Source organism: Nerophis lumbriciformis, linkage group LG01 (assembly GCF_033978685.3).
Source record: "Nerophis lumbriciformis linkage group LG01, RoL_Nlum_v2.1, whole genome shotgun sequence".
Classification (NCBI taxonomy): Eukaryota; Metazoa; Chordata; class Actinopteri; order Syngnathiformes; family Syngnathidae; genus Nerophis; species Nerophis lumbriciformis.
The window spans coordinates 59438277-59460513 of NC_084548.2; the positions used below are offsets into that span (position 1 = coordinate 59438277).

Sequence of the window (22237 nt, forward strand, 5' to 3'; positions counted from 1 at the left end):
ACACATGAGTTTTGACAGTTTATTTCAAATCCTGCATCTTCATTTGCTGCTGCTGTTCTCACCAGCACACTTGTGTTTCTTACACTGGTACTTTGAAGAGAATCTTTCACCACAAACACTGCAACTCTACACTTTCTCTCCAGTGTGTATTTTCATGTGTCTTTTCAAATGCTGTCTTTGTATAAAACCTTTACCACATTCTGAACAGATAAAAGGCTTTTCACCAGTGTGTATTCTTGAGTGCATTACTAAATTTGCTTTTACAGAGAATATTTTGCTACAAACTGAGCACATGAATGGTTTGTCTGCAGTGTGTGTTCTCATGTGTACTTTCAAATATTGCCTTTGAGTATAATCTTTACCACATGTTGAACAGGTAAAAGGTTTTTCTCCAGTGTGTGTTCTCATGTGTACTTTTAACACATTTTTTCGTGCAAATCTTTTACCACATTCTGAGCAGGTAAAAGGTTTTTCTCCAGTGTGTATTCTCATGTGTACTTTTAGATTACCACAGTATTTAAACGTTTTGTCACAGTGAGAACACGTAAAGTGTGTGTTGTCAGTGTGACATGTCTTATCATCTTCAGAGTCTTCATCATCAGTGTCAGGAGAGTGAGACGTTGTGTCCTCACTATCTGATAGTGGAGCTAAGATCTTGTCTGCTTGAGATCCTCTACAGTGGTCTCCATCAGCTTCTGTTGTCATGTGTTGAGTTGAGCTGCTGCTTGGAGGCTCCGCCTCTCTCTTCTCCTCACTTTCACTTTTGACCTCATCATCTTCACTCTTCACAATCACACCAATCACTGGGAACTCCTCCAACCGTTCAAGATGCTCTCCCTCCTGACTGATGCTGTGTTCCTCCTCCTCTTCTTTGATGTGGGAGGACTGTGGCTCCTCCTCTTCTTCTTCTTTAATGTGGGAGGGCTGTGGCTCCTCCTTCCCCATCCTGAAGCTCCACTCCTGTTGCTCAGGGAGAAGATGTTCTTCACAGTTGTCTGCAGGACACGAGAAGACAAACATGTTTTAGAAACATCCAGCTTTGCTCAGTCACACAATGCATTCAGTACGTTTACATGTACTTATGAAAACCAAGTTATTGTATGAACTTCCTCGAAATCTCTATGGCGGACAAACACGCTACTTTTTACAACATTATTTACAGGAAAATAAAAACGAGCTAAGGCGGGGGATTTTTTTTAATAAGGATGGGCCACATGGCCTAAAATGTATTTTGCGATGATATTTAATATAGAATTACTAATAAAAACATTTGAAAACGAGCTACAAAGCCTCCTTATTTAGTTGCTGAAGTATGCAGTAAAATATTTCATAATTTCCACAATTATCTTTTTTTAACTATTATTAATCTACTTGCTACTTTATGGTTCTATCTACACTTCAGTTAAAATGTACTAAACACTTATCCTTCTGTTTGATACTCTGCATTAGTTTTGGGTGATACTAATAATCTGGTTTTGGATCCAACACCAAGCAGTTACAGGGGCAGTATCGCTCATACTAACGCTGATACTGATATTTCATCTTTTCAAAAATCATCGAATGATTCAATTTTGATCACAATTATAATCAGACAAACTAAAACTATAAATGCTTTTCCTACTATGGGCTCTGATTTAAACCCTTTTGTTTTTGTTAAAGTCCTCCTGTGTCCATGGTCATATTTCCTGAGTTTGTAAACAAAAAGGACAGAATCAAAAGGTATCGTTACTGTCCATATTTATATCAATCTGCCCACCTTTGTTTACATTCAAGAGCTTTAGCTTCCAGTTAGTAGTTAACATATCTTCCTTGAAAGAAACATAGTTCATTTGTCACCATGGAGGCGAGGATTGCTGACTTAGAAGTGGCTTTGCACTGTGGAGGGACGTTAGATCGCGAGCAAGAATGCTACAATGCGTGAAGGTTGAGGAGGTGTTTGTTTGCTTGTCGCTCTCAAGTGTGCAGACACAGCTAGAATGTGTCAACGTTTAGTAGCACGATAATATTAATAGCTAATTTGTCAGCCAAATTAATATCATTTATATCGTAAATGATCTACATCGCACAACATTACTGTTTACAGCAGGACTATTTAACTGGGGGCACCGGTCCAAATTGGGCCCTGGAATGACACCATATCCTTGGTTTTGAACTGATACACGCATTTTTGCAGCAACTTCCAAAAACATTTAAGTGCTTTTATTGTATTGTAGGAACTTGGACCATGTAAACACATTAGCAGATCCATGTGTTGACAATTTAATGTTCACTATTTAACGACCTCTTTTCTCCTGATTAAAATAGGACGATAACTGTCAAGTTGTGTCTAATTTCCCCAATTCTTTGCCCCAACTTGAAAAGGGCCTTTTCAAGTTGGGGCAAAGAACTGGGGAAATTAAACACAACTTGACAGTTGATAACCAGTTGCGTGTGACCAGGAACTGAGGAGTCTCTTTAGGTTATTTTTTCTAGGTGGATGGTGCAAAGAAATTAATCAATGATGCGATGACAGGCTTCATATAATGGGAAGAATGGATCCCGGGAGCAGAAAAGACCCTTCTGGATGGCAGAGTGAAACGCTTGAAGAAACTAAAGAACAGCCTCGAAGCCAAAAAGGCAGAATTCCTGGTAGCACAAAGAATTGCAGAGGAGGAAAGGAGAGGAAGAGCTCTTCAAGTACAGCCAGCAGCACAGCCAGTCCAGCAGCATATTCTTAAGATCAAACCCACCAGCTTACCCAGATTCTACAGCTCCAAAAGAGACTTCCATCGGTGGAAAAGGGACTGGGAGGCAAGGTGAACCGACTGGCTCGGTAGAAGCCAAAAAGATCCAGCTCCTTGACAGTGTTGATGAGAAGATCTGCAGAGACCTAAGACTGTCCACCTACAAGACCGCGGAGGACATAATATAAAACCACAACACAACTTTAAGCCACAAAAGACGCAACGGACAAAACAGAACTAACAGCGGAGCAAGTTATGGCGACGGACCAGATTCTTGAAGATAGTATATTAGTATTATTGAAAAAGTAAGAGAAGTTATTTATGACTGAAAAAGTGGTCACACTTCACTTACTTTTCCAACTTTGTTCTTTACCTTTTTCCACTTTCTGTTTCAGAAAGTCGGTAAGTCGCCAAAATGTATGAGGGGCCGTTAGGGACATTATTCAGAATTACCTCTTACATACACTACTGAAATGCTCTCACATAAACAACTGAAATCTTTTTCTTTTATACACACTACTGAAACACTCTTATAAACACTACTGAAATGCTCTCACATAAACAACTGAAATGTTTTTCTTTTATACACACTACTGAAACACTCTTATAAACACTACTGAAATGCTCTTACATACACTACTGAAATGCTCTCACATAAACAACTGAAATGTTTTTCTTTTATACACACTACTGAAACACTCTTATAAACACTACTGAAATGCTCTTACATACACTACTGAAACACTCTTATAAACACTACTGAAATGCTCTTACATACACTACTGAAACACTCTTACATACACTACTGAAACACTCTTATAAACACTACTGAAACATTCTTACATACACTACTGAAACACTCTTATAAACACTACTGAAACATTCTTACATACACTACTGAAACACTCTTATAAACACTACTGAAACATTCTTACATACACTACTGAAACACTCTTATAAACACTACTGAAACATTCTTACATACACTACTGAAACACTCTTATAAATACTACTGAAATGTTTTTGTCTCACGCACACACACACACACCTGGAATTATTTTTCACTAGTATGTATAAACGGATTTCACCTGTGTGTGTGTGTGCTTTTTACACGTCCGTGTGAGAGACAACAATTTCAGTAGTATGTGTGCAAAGATTTCAGTTATGTGTATGAGCGCATCTTACCTGTGTGTATGCGAGCATTTCACCAGTGTGTGTAAGAGCATCTTACCAATGTGTATGCAAGCATTTCACCAGTGTGTGTAAGAGCATCTTAGTAGTGTGTGTGAGCGATGTTGCATTCCGGTTCCGGTCACCAATAATCCCCGCCCCTTTTCAGACAATTTTTTTTTTTTTTTTTTTTTTTTTAAAGTCAAGTTGTTGACAAAATGTCTGCCGACAAGTAGCTTAACCGAGGCGGGAGCTCCACTTCATAATTTGAGGGCTTCAGCGGAGAATATAAGAACACTTTCAATGCAACAAGGGTCGGGCTGGCGCCGTGTGTCGCCCCTGCAGGACGCGGCACCTGAGCGGCCACACAGGTGCCTTTCTCCTCCCGACAGCCAAGCACCCTGGAGCAAATGTTACCTTGCGAGTTTACGCTGCAGCATCATCAAGTGCAACGTTTCAGTTCATGGACATCGAAGCAAGAGGAGGAAAGGGTAATTAGACATTATTTATTTGTAAATGATTGTAGAATCACACGAAATGTAAGGCGACATGGCATTGTAGTGAGCTACAATGGTAACACGTCGAAATGTGAGTCACGTCGTGGTACGTAAGTAGCTAATCATATACTAATGATAATGGATTACAATTATTTAGCGTTTTTCTATCGACTAGATAAGGGGTCCCCAAACTACGGCCCGCGGGCCGGTTACGGCCCGCCAAAGTCCAACATCTGGTCCGCTGGAAAAAAAAGAAGTTGTATTATTATTTTCAATCTGTCTTTTCTAATCCATTTTTTGGTGTCCCCTAGCCGCTCAGGCAAATCATATTGTCTAAAAATGCATTTCCCTGTATGACTTATATTGTCTTGGCTGTTTTCATGTGATAAATGATAAATAATGATAAATGGGTTGTACTTGTATAGCGCTTTTCTACCTTCAAGGTACTCAAAGCGCTTTGACACTACTTCCACATTTACCCATTCACACACACATTCACACACTGATGGAGGGAGCTGCCATGCAAGGCGCTAACCAGCACCCATCAGGAGCAAGGGTGAAGTGTCTTGCTCAGGACACAACGGACATGACGAGGTTGGTACTAGGTGGGGATTGAACCAGGGACCCTCGGGTGGCGCACGGCCATTCTTCCACTGCGCCATCTGATTATTACATTCTTATTTCAGAGTCACCACACAGCTGCATGACCATTTCAACAAGGACGGGATAAACAACCTCTGGATTCATGGAACTTCTCTGCACACAAATATATTAATTGGAATATTCAATACATTTCAAATAAACATATTATATATCCTTTTTTTTGCTCAAAAAAGGTTCCTTATGCCTCATTGGCGTTGTTAGGCCTGTTTTAGGGGGGCTCAAGCCCCCCTAAAATATTCTTAAGCCCCCCTAAATAATTTTTTTTTACAAATACATGCCGACATATTCATTATAAAGTGGCCCGAATATGAGTTTAAATAAATAATTATATAACCTATCATTATTCACTCAGTTTCCCCTCACTTCATAGCGTAAGGTAGAGAGCCCCTTTAGTGCGTCGGTATCCAATCCATTCCACTTGTTCATATAGAAAATGCCTACATCACTCAAAATCCAGTCCATATTTTCTTTGCGACCTTGCTTGCGGCATACATATATATATATATATATATATATATATATACATATTAAGTCTTTCATATATATATATATATAAGAAAAACCCAGACACCATCTTTGTAGTCATTTTTCTCCTGCGTGGACTTCCGTCTTCCTTTATAATGAGTGAAGCTGCACGAAACCTTGTGTCTGCAATTGTAAATAATAATAATAATAATAATTGTAAATAGTTTAGTTTTAAGTTTTGTGTTTCTGGTAGACTCTATATAAAGTAATATACATTAGCCTATTGTTGTAAATAATGAAAAAAATATCATTAAATATATTTGTTTTATTGTATTGTATTTTCAGAGGGAGGAAAAACCAAGACATTTAATATAAAATGTAAAATTAATAAATACATAAAAAGAAAAAGAAAAACAATGGTTAAAAGCCATCGTCCCGGGGAGCATTTCATTTCGTCACGTGCATTTTTTTTACCGTCCCCGGGACTACGTTAATCTCAAGCCCTGGAAGTTACATTTTATTGTTTGCATTATTTGTTTCAGCATTGCACTTTGAAGATGGTCCCTCAACTCTTTGACAGCTTTGGCTCTTTTTCAGATCAGATAAGTCTTTCTTATTTACAGTATATATAAACCTTTCTCATTTCTATTCAGACTTCCATATATATTTAATTTCCTTAACGGCTTGCCATTATTTATATATATATATTTATATGTATGTATATATATATATATACGGTATATATATATATATATATATATATATATACCGTATTTTCCGCACCATTAGCCGCACCTAAAAACCACAAATTTACTCAAAAGCTGACAGTGCGGCTTTTAACCCGGTGCGCTTTATATATGGATAAATATTAAGATTCATTTTCATAAAGTTTCGGTCTCGCAACTTCGGTAAACAGCCGCCATCTTTTTTCCCGGTAGAACAGGAAGCGCTTCTTCTTCTACGCAAGCAACCGCCAAGGTAAGCACCCGCCCCCATAGAACAGGAAGCGCTTCTTCTTCTACTGTAAGCAACCACCCGCCCCCGGAAGAAGAAGAAGCGCGCGGATTTTCGTTTCATTTCCTTTGTGTGTTTACATCTGTAAAGACCAGACCACAAAATGGCTCCTACTAAGCGACACGCGTATAACGCAGAATTTAAACTTAAGGCAATAAGTCATGCCGAAGAACACGGAAATAGAGCAGCAGCAAGAGAATATAACATAAATGAATCAATGGTGCGTAGGTGGAGGAAGCAAGAAGATGACCTGCGCCAGGTAAAGAAGACAAAACAGAGTTTCCGAGGGAACAAAGCAAGATAGCAACTGTTGGAGGACAAACTCGAACAGTGGGTTGTTGAGCAGAGAGCAGCAAGCAGAAGTGTCAGCACCATCACTATTCGAATGAAGGCAACAACGCTAGCAAGCGAACTTCACCTGGATGATTTTAAAGGTGGTGCTTCTTGGTGTTTCCGGTTCATGAAAAGACGCTTATAGACTACGGTGTCGTCACGGACTACAAAGGCGGACTCGCACAATTTTTCAGGATTTATAGAGATCCCAAATACAGATCAGCAGGTACCAGAAGGTAAGAAAAGTTGTGTTTGCATAATATTGCGAAACAAAGTGCCAGATAATATGTCTTACCTTATACACACACTTTTCAATTCGGACACCGAAGACGAAGAATTCGAAGGATTTACGAATGAAGAATAACTTCAGAAAGTGAGCGCTATGTTTATTTTGTGTGTTGTGACATTAACGTTCGAGCAACATTATGTTGCTATTGCTCTGCACTATTATGAATTTTACTATGTTTGTGATTGCACATTTGCGTACATTTTGGGACAGAGTTGTTAGACCGCTGGTTTTTAATATATTATTAATGTTTGACTGACCTATCTGACTGTTTTTTTGACATTCCCTTTAGCGCAGCGTAGGCGCGGCTTATAGTCCGGGGCGGCTTATAGGTGGACAAAGTTTTGAAATATGCCATTCATTGAAGGTGCGGCTAATAACCCGGGGCGGCTTATAGTGCGGAAAATACGGTATATTATATTTAAGCCAAATTATCCCGATCCAGATATTACTTTAATTCAAGTAACTAAGTAATATTTCCAGGGCTTGAATTTACAACCATTTTAGTCACATATGTGCCCAAAATGTAATCTGTGCAACTTCAAAATATTTGGAAACAAACAATTATTGTATTGTGAGCTAAAGTGGTGGCATTAGCCTCTATGTTGTGAATTAATAACATAAAGGCTAATGCCACCACTTTCATTGTATTTCAGTGTATCTTGAAGGATCATGCAAGTAATTGTTTCTTGTTGATGCTGTAAACAAAATATCACTGTGCAAAGCCATGTTTGTTGTTGTACTGAACACAGATTGAAAATAAACCGACTGAAATAATAATAATAACAATGAATTATTTATAAGTCTTTGTTAGCCGTTTGTGAAGTGTTGTGCTCGTGCGCTACGTTCGCTCGCATCCTGTGCATCTCCTGGGGGCTAAGCCCCCCCTGTCCTTAAAAGCTAGTGACGCCCCTGTTATGCCTTATTTATATACTTTTCAATGCTTCTTGTAGTCAGACAATAGATATTGTTTGTCTAAAATTATAGTTTAAGTTAATGTGTTAATATTTACACCTATCCTAAATACAATAATCATAAGACAAAAAAATTGTGTAGCACAAACATTTGGGACAAGTTAGGGGAGATTTTGACAAAGCGTGTGTGATGGTGGGGGCTGGATGACATTACTCGTCAGAACATAAAATAACTTAAAAACCTCAACGGTAGAAACATAAATGTTTACAGCACAAACATATTGCAGTGTTATTTTGATATTTGCAATAATAAAGTGGGCAACTTCATATATGTCTGTATAACAGGTTCCTTATTTATTTATTTTTTACAAAATGTTAATTTGCAGAATACACTGCACAAGAGAAGAAAACATTTTAACAAACCGTATATATCACATGTTGTTCACTGAATACAGTGCAGAATTGAAGTGAAAATGTCTATTCCATAGTTGCCATAATTTTCAAGTGGGTTCACTTGTTGAAAAATGTTCATTGTTGTCTCATTAATGTTTCAATCTATGTCTGGAATTACACACCGACAAGTATTGAAAGCATATGAATAACATACCTGCCAACTACTCCGGTTTTCCCGTAATTAGTACGGTTTTCATCAACCTATTCCGGGTTACGGTTGCAGTGATAACAAATACGGTTTTTCATTAATTAAATTCTTTTTTTTTTTTTAAGTTTTATTCACGAAATCGCGTATCAACAATGACAATAGACACTGCTTCCCGTAACTTCCTATCGAGCCATTCCGAATGCCATGCGCGAGGCTATTTATAGCACCGCTGCCAAGCACGAGGCACCAGTTGCCATTGTTTCCAAACGAGCGAGCGATCATGGAATCAGCCGGAGAAAAATCGCAAACAAGTCTTACACCGAAAAGAAAACTGCAGTCATTCCGTGAAGAATATTCAAAAGCCTATCCGGGAATAATTATCCGTTCCAAAAAGGGTGAAAACTACGCGAATTGCACCTTGTGCAGACAAGATTTTTCGATCGGACACGGAGGAATTAGCGATGTAAAAGACCACGTTGGGACAAAAAAACACAAGTCTAATGCCGTTGCTAGCGATACAAGTGGAAAACTTTCAACGTTTTTCGTCGCCCAAACAGATTCTTTGGATGTGATAAATGCCGAAGTTTTATTTATGATGCTATTGAATTACATTTTAATGAAGTAAACTTATCATAAAGTTACCATATCATTTTTGCAGTATGATCAATCTGATAGAATACATTTGGATTTTAGCCACAAAAAGGTAATGACACCAATGTTATCTATTGGAATTGTTTAGTACTGTTAAACTGTTAAAAGTGTTCATACTATTTATGCTTTCAAGTCCAAGTTGAAGAAATCTTGTTAAATGTTGACAGCATAACTACCAAAATACAGAAGTATGTCCTTAATATTTTTGCAGTGCTATTTCTGTTGAAAAGTTAAAATGATTACATTAGAGATGTGATGTGCCACTTTTCAAGTGTCTGATGGCTTAAATTAATTTTCATTAATTTTTCATATTTTGAATTCTTTTGAAAGGCTTACAAAAAAACTACATTTGAATTGTAATTCCATGCTATTGACAGGATTATTAATTTTAATGAAGTTAGCTTACCATGTTTACAGTATGATAATTGTGATAGAAATGTTAATTTTAGGCACAGAACATTTTTTTTTACAATTGAACAAGGCAGTAGATTATACAAGCTTGGACAGAAAGTTAATAATGACACCAATTTTTTTTTTAATGGAATTGTTTAGTACTGTTTTACCATTTGTTTACTGTAAAAAGTGTTTATACTGTTTATACTTTCAATCAACAAATGTAAGTCTTGTGAAAGGTTGACAGGATAACTGGCATTAACTGTCAAAATAATCTCAAACTATTGAAGTTAGCTTACAGAATAAACATGTCAATCAACCCATATGATTTTTGCTGTAATATTTTTGTTTTGAAAAGTCACTGTGACTGATAGAAAAGTGATGGTTTTAGCAACATTTTAACCTGTCTGAATGCTAATAATCATTTTGCGTCGGGGGGCGAAGGAACCCCCCACCAGGACTTTGTCCTGGACCTACCGGGGCCTGCGGCCCCTGGACCCTGGCTACTAGGTTTTTCTGATTTAAAAAGTTGGCAGGTTTCTGAGCCAAAAAAGGTTGTTTTCAACACACTGTTGAAAATAATAATCACAGTGTTTCTATGTGAAATGTATTGAATATTCCAATTAATATATTTGTGTGCAGAGAAGTTCCATGAATCCAGGGGTTGTTTATTCTGTCCTTGTTGAAATGGTCATGCAGCTGTGTGGTGACTCTGAAATAAGAATGTAACAATCAGATCACATGAAAACAGCCAAGACAATATAAGTCATATAGGAAAATGCATTTTTGACGATATGATTAGCCTGAGCGGCTAGGGGACACCAAAAAATGGATTAGAAAAGACAGATTGAAAATAATAATGCAACTTTTTCTTTTCTTCAGCGGACCAGATGTTGGACTTTGGTGGACCGTAACCGGCCCGCGGGCCGTAGTTTGGGGACCACTTATCTAGTCGATAGAAAAACGCTAAATAATTGTAATCCATTATCATTAGTATTTGATTAGCTACTGACGTACCACGACGTGACTCACATTTCGACATGTTACCATTGTAGCTCACTACAATGCCATGTCGCCTTACATTTCGTGTGATTCAACAATCATTTAGAAATAAATAATGTCTAATTACCTTTTCCTCCTCTTGCTTCGATGTCCATGAACTGAAACGTTGCACTTGATGATGCTGCAGTGTAAACTCGCAAGGTAACATTTGCTCCAGGCTGCTTGGCTGTCGGGAGGAGAAAGGCACCTGTGTGGCCGCTCAGGTGCCGCGTCCTGCAGGGGCGACACACGGCGCCAGCCCGACCTTTGTTGCATTGAAAGTGTTCTTATATTCTCCGCTGAAACCCTCAAATTATGAAGTGGAGCTCCCGCCTCGGTTAAGCGACTTGTCGGCAGACATTTTGTCAACAACTTGGCTTTAAAAAAATAAGAAATAAAAAATAAAACTTGTCTGAAAAGGGGCGGGGATTATTTGTGACCGGAACCGGAATGCAACATCGCTCACACACACTACTAAGATGCTCTTACATACACAACTGAAATGCTCTCACATAAACAACTGAAATCTTTTTCTTTTATACACACTACTGAAACACTCTTATAAACACTACTGAAATGCTCTTACATACACTACTGAAATGCTCTCACATAAACAACTGAAATATTTTTCTTTTATACACACTACTGAAACACTCTTATAAACACTACTGAAATGCTCTTACATACACTACTGAAACACTCTTATAAACACTACTGAAACACTCTTATAAACACTACTGAAACACTCTTATAAACACTACTGAAACGCTCTTATAAACACTACTGAAACACTCTTACATACACTACTGAAACACTCTTATAAACACTACTGAAACACTCTTACATACACTACTGAAACACTCTTATAAACACTACTGAAACACTCTTATAAACACTACTGAAATGTTTTTGTCTCACGCACACACCTGGAATTATTTTTCACTAGTATGTATAAACGGATTTCACCTGTGTGTGTGTGTGCTTTTTACACGTCCGTGTGAGAGACAACAATTTCAGTAGTATGTGTGCAAAGATTTCAGTTATATGTATGAGCGCATCTTACCTGTGTGTATGCAAGCATCTTACTAGTGTGTGTGAGCGATGTTGCATTCCGGTTCCGGTCACCAATAATCCCCTCCCCTTTTCAGACAGGGTTATTTTTTTTTTTTAAAGCCAAGTTGTTGACAAAATGTCTGCGGACAAGTAGCTTAACCGAGGTGGGAGCTCCACTTCATAATTTGAGGGCTTCAGCGGAGAATATAAGAACACTTTCAATGCAACAAGGGTCGCCCCTGCAGGACGCGGCACCTGAGCGGCCACACAGGTGCCTTTCTCCTCCCGACAGCCAAGCAGCCTGGAGCAAATGTTACCTTGCGAGTTTACACTGCAGCATCATCAAGTGCAACGTTTCAGTTCATGGACATCGAAGCAAGAGGAGGAAAAGGTAATTAGACATTATTTATTTCTAAATGATTGTTGAATCACACGAAATGTAAGGCGACATGGCATTGTAGTGAGCTACAATGGTAACATGTCGAAATGTGAGTCACGTCGTGGTACGTCAGTAGCTAATCAAATACTAATGATAATGGATTACAATTATTTAGCGTTTTTCTATCGACTAGATAAGTGGTCCCCAAACTACAGCCCGCGGGCCGGTTACTGCTTGCCAAAGTCCAACATCCGGTTCGCTGGAGAAAAAAAAAATGTTGTATTATTATTTTCAATCTGTCTTTTCTAATCCATATTTTGGTGTCCCCTAGCCGCTCAGGCTAATCATATTGTCTAAAAATGCATTTCCCTGTATGACTTATATCGTCTTAGCTGTTTTCATGTGATCTGATTGTTACATTCTTATTTCAGAGTCACCACGCAGCTGCATGACCATTTCAACAAAGACGGAATAAACAACCTCTGGATTCATGGAACTTCTCTGCACACAAATATATTAATTGGAATATTCAATAAATTTCACATAGAAACATTGTGATTATTATTTTCAACAGTGTTGAAAACAACCTTTTTTGGCTCAGAAAGGTTCCTTATGTCTTATTATTCATATGCTTTCAATACTTGTCGGTGTGTAATTTCAGACATAGATGTAAACATTAATGAGACAACAATGAACATTTTTCAACAAGTGAACCCACTTGAAAATGATGGCAACTATGGAATAGACATTTTCACTTCAATTCTGCACTTTATTCAGTGAACATGGGAATTATAAGGTTTGTTAAAATGTTTTCTTCACTTGTGCAGTGTATTCTGCAAATGAACATTTTGTTTAAACATTTTGTAAAAAATAAATAAATAAGGAACCTGTTATACGGACCTGTATGAAGTTGCCCACTTTATTATTGCAAATATCAAAATAACACTGCAATATGTTTGTGCTGTGAACATTTATGTTTCTACCGTTGAGGTTTTTAAGTTATTTTAAAATACAGCCCCCATTATCACACACACTTTGTCAAAATCTCCCCAAACGTTTGTGATACACAATGTTTTTGTTTGTGATTATTGTATTTAGGTTTGGGGCTAGGTGTAAATATTAACACATTAACTTAAACTATAATTTTGGACCCAAAAAATATTCAGCACAAACAATTGGGACAAGTGTGGGAAGATTTTGAGGAGGTGGGGGGGCTGGATGACATCACCAGTCAGAAAATCTATTTTGGAATAACAACAAACTTAACAGCACAAACACTTTTTTTTACAGCACAAACCAATGGCAGTGTTGTTTTAATATTTGCAATGGTAAGGGGTTTGTGCAATAAACTTAAGCCAGGTGTCATACAAGGCATAAGTTCAGCTTATTTGTTTACATTTTAGCTGTCCAAACAAGTATATGTTAAAAGACAATTTGGCAAGAATATAAAATGTGCCGTCAAAATAAATGTAAACATCCATGCCCATCCATCCATCCATTTTCTACCGCTTATTCCCTTCGGGGTCGCGGGGGGCGCTAGAACCTATCTCAGCTACAATCGGGCGGAAGGCGGGGTACACCCTGGACAAGTCTCCACCTCATCGCAGTAAACATCCATGCATCCATCCATTTTCTATCGCTTGTCCCTTTTTTGGGGTCGCGTGAGGTGCTGGAGCGTATCTCAGCTGCATTGGGGCGGAAGGAACTACACCCTGGACAAGTCACCAGCTCATCACAGGGCCAAAACAGATAGACAGACAACATTCACACACTAGGGCCAATTTAGTGTTGCCAATCAACCTATCCCCAGGTGCATGTCTTTGGAGGTGGGAGGAAGCCAGAATACCCGGAGGGAAGCCACGCAGTCACGGGGAGAACATGCAAACTCCACACAGAAAAGATCCCGAGCCCGGGACTGAACCCAGGACTACCGTATTTTTCGGAGTATAAGTCGCACTGGCGTGGCGCTGTTGGGAGAGTGGCCGTGCCAGCAACCTGAGGGTTCCTGGTTCAATCCCCACCTTCTACTAACCTTGTCACGTCCGTTGTGTCCTTGAGCAAGACACTTCACACTTGCTCCTGATGGGTCGTGGTTAGGGCCTTGCATGGCAGCTCCCACTATCAGTGTGTGAATGTGTGTGTGAATGGGTTAATGTGGAAATAGTGTCAAAGCGCTTTGAGTACCTTGAAGGTAGAAAAGCGCTATACAAGTATAACCCATTTACCATTTACCGGCCGAAAATGCATAATAAAGAAGGAAAAAAACATATATAAGTCGCACTGGAGTATAAGTCGCATTTTTTGGGGACATTTATTTGATAAAAGCCAACAGCAAGAATAGACATTTGAAAGGCAATTTAAAATAAATAAAGAATAGTGAACAACAGGCTGAATAAGTGTACGTTATATGAGGCATAAATAACCAACTGGTATGTTAACGTAACATATTATGGTAAGAGTCATTCAAATAACTATAACATATAGAACATGCTATACGTTTACCAAACAATCTGTCACTCCTAATCGCTAAATCCCATGAAATTTTAGAGGTCTAGTCTCTTACGTGAATGAGATAAATAATATTATTTGATATTTTATGCTAATGTGTTAATAATTTCACACATAAGTCGCTCCTGAGTATAAGTCGCACCCCCGTCCAAACTATGAAAAAAACTGCGATTTATAATCCGAAAAATACAGTACAACATGTGTCTGGGCCGGTACGCTGTTTGTATGGTGAAAAAGCGGACGCGTCGACAGGTTGTAGAGGACGCTAAAAGCAGTGCCATGACGGCACGCCCTTAATATTGTTGTCCGGGTGAAAATCGGGAGAAATTCGGTAGTATGGTTGTCCCGGGAGATTTTCGGTAGGGGCACTGAAGTGTTATTTTGATATTTGCAATAATAAAGTGGGCAACTTCATACAGGTCCGTATAACAGGTTCCTTATTTATTTATTTTTTACAAAATGTTTAAACAAAATGTTCATTTGCAGAATACACTGCACAAGTGAAGAAAACATTTTAACAAACCTTATAATTCCCATGTTCACTGAATAAAGTGCAGAATTGAAGTGAAAATGTCTATTCCATAGTTGCCATCATTTTCAAGTGGGTTCACTTGTTGAAAAATGTTCATTGTTGTCTCATTAATGTTTACATCTATGTCTGGAATAACACACCGACAAGTATTGAAAGCATATGAATAATAAGACATAAGGAACCTTTCTGAGCCAAAAAAGGTTGTTTTCAACACACTGTTGAAAATAATAATCACAATGTTTCTATGTGAAATTTATTGAATATTCCAATTAATATATTTGTGTGCAGAGAAGTTCCATGAATCCAGAGGTTGTTTATTCCGTCTTTGTTGAAATGGTCATGCAGCTGCGTGGTGACTCTGAAATAAGAATGTAACAATCAGATCACATGAAAACAGCTAAGACGATATAAGTCATACAGGGAAATGCATTTTTAGACAATATGATTAGCCTGAGCGGCTAGGGGACACCAAAATATGGATTAGAAAAGACAGATTGAAAATAATAATACAACATTTTTTTTCTCCAGCGAACCGGATGTTGGACTTTGGCAAGCAGTAACCGGCCCGCGGGCCGTAGTTTGGGGACCCCTTATCAAGTCGATAGAAAAGCGCTAAATAAATGTAATCCATTATCATTAGTATTTGATCAGCTACTGACGTACCACGACGTGACTCACATTTCGACATGTTACCATTGTAGCTCACTGCAATGCCATGTCGCCTTACATTTCGTGTGATTCTACAATCATTTAGAAATAAATAATGTCTAATCACCTTTTCCTCCTCTTGCTTCGATGTCCATGAACTGAAACGTTGCACTTGATGATGCTGCGGTGCAAACTCGCAAGGTAACATTTGCTCCAGGCTGCTTGGCTGTCGGGAGGAGAAAGACACCTGTGTGGCCGCTCAGGTGCCGCGTCCTGCAGGGGCGACCCTTGTTGCATTGAAAGTGTTCTTATATTCTCCGCTGAAGCCCTCAAATTATGAAGTGGAGCTCCCACCTCGGTTAAGCGACTTGTCGGCAGACATTTTGTCAACAACTTGGCTTTAAAAAAAAAAAAAAAAAAAAAAAAACTTGTCTGAAAAGGGGAGGGGATTATTGGTGACCGGAACCGGAATGCAACATCGCTCACACACACTACTAAGATGCTCTTACACACAATGGTAAAATGCTTGCATACACACTGGTAAGATGCGCTCATACACATAACTGAAATCTTTGCACACATACTACTGAAATTGTTGTCTCTCACACGCACGTGTAAAAAGCACACACACACACAGGTGAAATCCGTTTATACATACTAGTGAAAAATAATTCCAGGTGTGTGTGCGTGTGTGTGTGTGTGCGTGAGACAAAAACATTTCAGTAGTGTTTATAAGAGTGTTTCAGTAGTGTATGTAAGAATGTTTCAGTAGTGTTTATAAGAGTGTTTCAGTAGTGTATGTAAGAATGTTTCAGTAGTGTTTATAAGAGTGTTTCAGTAGTGTATGTAAGAATGTTTCAGTAGTGTTTATAAGAGTGTTTCAGTAGTGTATGTAAGAATGTTTCAGTAGTGTTTATAAGAGTGTTTCAGTAGTGTATGTAAGAATGTTTCAGTAGTGTTTATAAGAGTGTTTCAGTAGTGTATGTAAGAATGTTTCAGTAGTGTTTATAAGAGTGTTTCAGTAGTGTATGTAAGAGTGTTTCAGTAGTGTTTATAAGAGTGTTTCAGTAGTGTTTATAAGAGTGTTTCAGTAGTGTATGTAAGAGTGTTTCAGTAGTGTTTATAAGAGTGTTTCAGTAGTTTATGTAAGAGTGTTTCAGTAGTGTTTATAAGAGTGTTTCAGTAGTGTTTATAAGAGTGTTTCAGTAGTGTTTATAAGAGTGTTTCAGTAGTGTATGTAAGAGCATTTCAGTAGTGTTTATAAGAGTGTTTCAGTAGTGTATGTAAGAGTGTTTCAGTAGTGTTTATAAGAGTGTTTCAGTAGTGTATGTAAGAGCATTTCAGTAGTGTTTATAAGAGTGTTTCAGTAGTGTTTATAAGAGTGTTTCAGTAGTGTGTATAAAATAAAAAGATGTCAGTTGTTTATGTGAGAGCATTTCAGTTGTGTATGTAAGAGCATTTCAGTAGTGTTTATAAGAGTGTTTCAGTAGTGTGTATAAAAGAAACATATTTCAGTTGTTTATGTGAGAGCATTTCAGTTGTGTATGTAAGAGCATTTCAGTCGTGTTTATAAGAGTGTTTCAGTAGTGTTTATAAGAGTGTTTCAGTAGTGTGTATAAAAGAAAAAGATTTCAGTTGTTTATGTGAGAGCATTTCAGTAGTGTGTATAAAAGAAAAAGATTTCAGTTGTTTGTGTGAGAGCATTTCAGTAGTGTATGTAAGAGGTAATTCTGAATAATGTCCCTAACGGCCCCTCATAAAAATGTGCCCGCCATCACTTCCGTTCTGTCTTTTATTGTCGTCTTCTGGCTTATAGTTGTTGTGTTATGGCTTTATGTTATTGTGTTGTGGTGTTTGCATTTGTTGCAGCTTTTCTCTGCTACTGAGTCTGTTTATTAAAATGAGAGCAGTAGCAGGTCAAACCACTGCTCATTTAACCTGAAGAGACTTGGTTGCTTTTAATTTTCAATATCAATTTGTGTTTGCATGAATACTAATTTGAAAAACAACAGCAAAACTAGCCAAAAATCTACTGTTAAAATATTGGTTAATTTACTTTTATTGACCGTTTCTTGAATGTTTAAAATGGGAACAGAAAATGTTTCCTCTCGTTAATTCAAGCTCAAGTGTTGGTTGCACTTTATTCAAATAAGATGTGACTGCATTGGCCATTAATTGCTGTTTACTTGCTTGTTTGCATTCATCATTCATGTATTCATCATTCCCTTACAAGAAATAACAGCAGTATAAGAAACTCAGTGTATAATCTAGAACAAACTTTTACCAACTCAGAGGCGATACAGCAGCAGCTCAGTAGCTAGTTTACCTCTCTGCGAGCAAGGAGCCATTTGACTAAAAGTAGTTCCTCGATGTTAGCTCGTACAATTACAATGCTGCTATTACTTGGTTAATATACAGGTCTCTACAAGTAAATGGAGTAATGTTGGTGATTTTTGAATGTTGTGTTAGAGGGCACAATAGTGGACTCCCATTACCTTGTACTAGCAGTTGTTCACTATATAGCATGCACAGAAAAGAGAATGATCGTGTTAAAAAGCAAGTATATCTCCATCCTGAGAGAGACTGTAGGGCCCTGGATGAAAATCTGATTTTACGAACATTGTATCTGGATGTTGTACTTACTTGGACTGTGATGAAGGTGTGAGGACTCAGGTGGTTTGTCTTCATGGTCTTCAGTCTTCACAGAGAGAACAGTCAGTGGAAACTTGGTGAGATCAGCCTCCTCTTGCCCTGGAAGACACTCTCCCTCCTGAGTAACCCAGAGATCCTCCTCTTCCTCTTTAATGTGGGGAGGCTGTGGATCCTCCTGCCTCAAAGAGAAGCCCCACCCTGCTGCTGAAGGGGATGTTCTTCTTGACGACCGTTCATCTGTTGGACGTCTGCAAGGCAACACAAACAAACCTTAGCTTAGATGTGCCAAATATTTTTTAGTCTTTCAAATATAATATTTTCCAAGTGGCCTGACAGAAGTTAAGGTGATGTTCTTCTACACATTGAATAATCACAATTTATTGATTACTATGAATTGTGTAATTGATCTTGCTTTCTACATTTATATTAATTATTGATCAAAAGTAACAGCTCGGCCCTCTTTCTGGGGCAAACTGGGCTTGTTGATGAGGGACGGCCTTCACCCTAACCAGGAAGGCGTCATCATCCTGCCTAGGAACATAGATTATTGTTTGAGTCACACTTGACTAACTACACTAGAGCAAGCACGGTCACAGGCAATTACAGTGTCTGTTAGTCCGGGTGAGGAGTAAGTTAAGCTAGACCAAGCCGGCGCCAGGCTGGAAAATCCCTGGACACATAGCATTTTTCCTAGAATAATACACAATTCACATCGTGTTTTTTTCTGCAGTGACTGTGCCAGAGGTGGACATGCATTCTACTGAGGTGGCAAATTATGACGCGTTCAGTGTATCGCAGCACCAAGCAAACAATCTAAAGATTCCCGTCATATCAATTCCTAGATATGGTCAAAATTATTCAAATCGCACTACGCAAAATAAATGTAACATTATTAATATTACTACTACGGATAACTTTAACAAAAATTCTTCAAAACAGCCCACTACCTATAATATGGACTTTTTAAACATAAAATAATTGTCTCCCAAAACGTCATTACTTAATGAGGTCATTAGAGACAACAATCTTAACGTCATTGGTCTCAGCGAAACCTGGCTCAAACCAGACTATTTTTTTGCGGTGAACGAGGCATCTCCTCCTATCTATACGAATGTGCATATTGCCCGTCCCCTTAAAAGGGGTGGGCGGGTCGCACTAATATACATTGAAAACCTAAACCTTAACCCTAACCTAAGTAATAAATATAAATCATTTGAAGTGCTTACTATGAGGGCTGTCGCACCACTGCCTCTCTACCTGTTATTTACCACCCCCCTGGGCTCTATTCGGACTTTATCAGTGAATTCTCAGAGTTTGTCGCTCATCTAGTGACGCACGTCGACAATATAATTATAATGGGGGACTTTAATATCCATATGAATACCCCATCAGACTCTCTTACAATATTATGTTAGATCCACTCGACGTCCATTGCACCGGTCGCCCAGGGGGCAGGGGGGTCCCCACATCTGCGGTCCCCTCCAAGGTTTCTCATTGTTATCCCATTGGGTTGAGTTTTTTTCTTGCCCTGATGTGGGATCTGAGCCGAGGATGTCGCTGTGGCTTGTGCAGCCCTTTGAGACATTCGTGATTTAGGGCTATGGAAGTAAACTTTGATTGATTGATGATTGACCTCCAAAATAGTCTGACCTCACGTCAATGGTGACAAGGACTGCAGAGCTGTGATTGGTTGGCTTTACTTTTACACGCAATATCCTTTCCTCTTTCTTCCTTCTGCGAGCAACATTTTTAAACTTAACAGAAAACAAAGAGAAGTGCAGTGTAACAAGTGCCAGCTCGTGTGGCCGTGTGATAGTATGTTGGTTAAACCTCACTCAAACCTTAAGAAATGTGGTGGTGTGAGAATATTTGGGTACCTCATGATTCGATTACAAAAACATTATTGATGCATGTTCAATTGGTGTAAAGTATATTAAAGCACTTTTTCACATTTAACATTTATTTTAATTAAATCTTTATTTTTGTCTGACTGAATAAGCATTAATCACTTACAATTGTGCAAATATTGTGTTTGTAATGACAAACATCAGTTGACTTAATTTCCATGGTATGATATCAAGGTAATAGAAGTGTGTGCAAACAACATATCATTTATATTCAATGCTAATAAAGTTAGCAGCAACACAAAGTAGACTACTGCAATGTAAGTGTAATACAATGTGACTTATTCCAGACTAAAATGACGAGACGTTCGTTCCTTTCTAGTAACAAATATTTAATGATGTTAAGCGTGACTGTACTATACAGCAAAAAACAGTTAAAGTATTAAATGAGTCAATATAATTCTCATAGAGAACATATAAAATACACTCCTAAAAAACGCTTGCATTTGCTACATAGGCCTGTTAGCGGGCTAACGCTAGCACGTTAGCTTCGAACAAAATATCAGGTAAATAACAGAAATAATATTAAAAAATATATAATTGATATTACCTCATTAGCCGCATGTAGAAGAGAGGAGTCAAATATGTTCTTCCAATTGTTACACCAGCAACTCTTAAATGTGACTTTTTGTTCTGTGGCTTGGCGAAGCAAGTGTGCACCATTCACTATTGTCCCAGTGAAACACGCGTTTGGCCAACATTTGTTCCTCGGTTGAGAACACCTCCAAGACGCCACAGGAGGAAGAACAACAAGATGGTGTTTGACGGAAAAGACGTTGATTTGTTTTGTATAGTTTATTGATCTTAATTACAACGTACATGTACACATGTAGGACGTTTAAAGAGTAAACATCGTTAATAATTGTTTGTATCCGGATACATTAGTCTGAATGCCGAGCCTGCTGGTTAGCTTAGCTTATTATTGAGTGAAAATGTCTAAATTACAAATGCTGTGAGTGTTGGTGAATCAGCGACTAACTGCTTAATATTTGTGATGTTAGAAGAAAAAACGATAGCAGAGTACGAGGAGGAACTTTGTCCAACAAAAGAGGAGAAGGAGAGACAACATCAACTACTGGACGCTGTTTTCAAGAAACATCAAGTTGTGTTACACAGAACAGGTTTGTTTACTTCTTACTCTCATATGTTTACTAACATTATATTTATTTATTGCTACCATTCTTAAATATGTTGTATGTAAGAATGTGGGTGTTCTTGTGAAGATGATGCACATACGTCTCGTACTTGCAACCACGTGGTTGACGGCGTTCTATCGAATTTAGCTACCCGTAAACATAAGTTACTTATCCTAGTCCATTAGTAAAATAAATTGTTTTACTTATATTATAGTCTTCTCACTTTATCCAGACAGTCATTAGGACAAAATACTCCGGGAGGACTTTGCCCTTTAAAAGGGAAAGTCCAAACATATTCACTGAGGCAGGACAGCACCAAGATGAACTAATCACAAAATGTATTATCAATATATCGTGTTCTTGTTACATGATATCGTTTTGTTCTATTTTATAATTTAAAGGGGAACTGCACTTTTTTAATCATTCACAGCCCTTATGTAAAACAAGAACACATATGTTTTTCTTTATTTCATGCATTCTAAATCATAAATAAGCACTAGCAAAAGTCAGCCAACAGTTGAGTCAATGGCAGTCCCTTTTTCCCGCCTATAGAGTGCTCTAAATAACATCCTAAAACCTCCATCATCATTTTGTATACACGCTGTAAGTATATATGTAATGTAGCAACATTTATAATAACATGTAATATGTATGTACCGTATTTTTCGGACTAT

The 22237-nt window shown here is 38.1% G+C and overlaps 1 protein-coding gene and 1 long non-coding RNA gene across 4 annotated transcripts; one reads left to right on the forward strand and one right to left on the reverse strand.

Moving 5' to 3' along the window:
* LOC133570396 (uncharacterized) lies at positions 1–21164 on the reverse strand. Of its 3 annotated transcripts, XR_009810178.2 has the most exons (4): positions 20978–21160; positions 18515–18771; positions 2738–2883; positions 1–995 (listed from the first exon to the last, which is right to left on the reverse strand). XR_009810178.2 is itself a non-coding variant. In XM_061923155.2 (3 exons), the coding sequence occupies exons 1-3, from the start codon at positions 21088–21090 to the stop codon at positions 127–129; spliced, it is 1239 nt and encodes a 412-aa protein (XP_061779139.2). In that variant the 5' UTR covers positions 21091–21155; the 3' UTR covers positions 2–126. The 3 variants fall into 3 exon arrangements, 2 of the variants coding, with proteins under 2 accessions (XP_061779139.2, XP_072770308.1); XM_061923155.2 differs by lacking the exon at positions 2738–2883 and having other exon boundaries at positions 2–995; positions 20978–21155; XM_072914207.1 differs by lacking the exons at positions 1–995; positions 2738–2883 and adding an exon at positions 15463–15581 and having other exon boundaries at positions 20978–21164.
* Positions 11964–12733, forward strand: LOC133570557 (uncharacterized). The gene is made up of 2 exons (XR_009810223.2): positions 11964–12195; positions 12615–12733. It is a non-coding gene; the product is annotated as an uncharacterized lncRNA (long non-coding RNA).
* Positions 21165–22237: the final 1073 nt, after the last annotated feature.

Coding starts and splice junctions, on each gene's coding strand:
- LOC133570396 (XM_061923155.2), bottom strand. CDS start 21,090: ATGGTGCACACTTGCTTCGCCAAGCCACAGAACAAAAAGTCACATTTA. Junction 18,772..20,977: donor TTCTACATGCGGCTAATGAG/GTAATATCAATT, acceptor GTTGCCTTGCAG/ACGTCCAACAGATGAACGGT. Junction 996..18,514: donor ACACCTTCATCACAGTCCAA/GTAAGTACAACA, acceptor CGTGTCCTGCAG/ACAACTGTGAAGAACATCTT.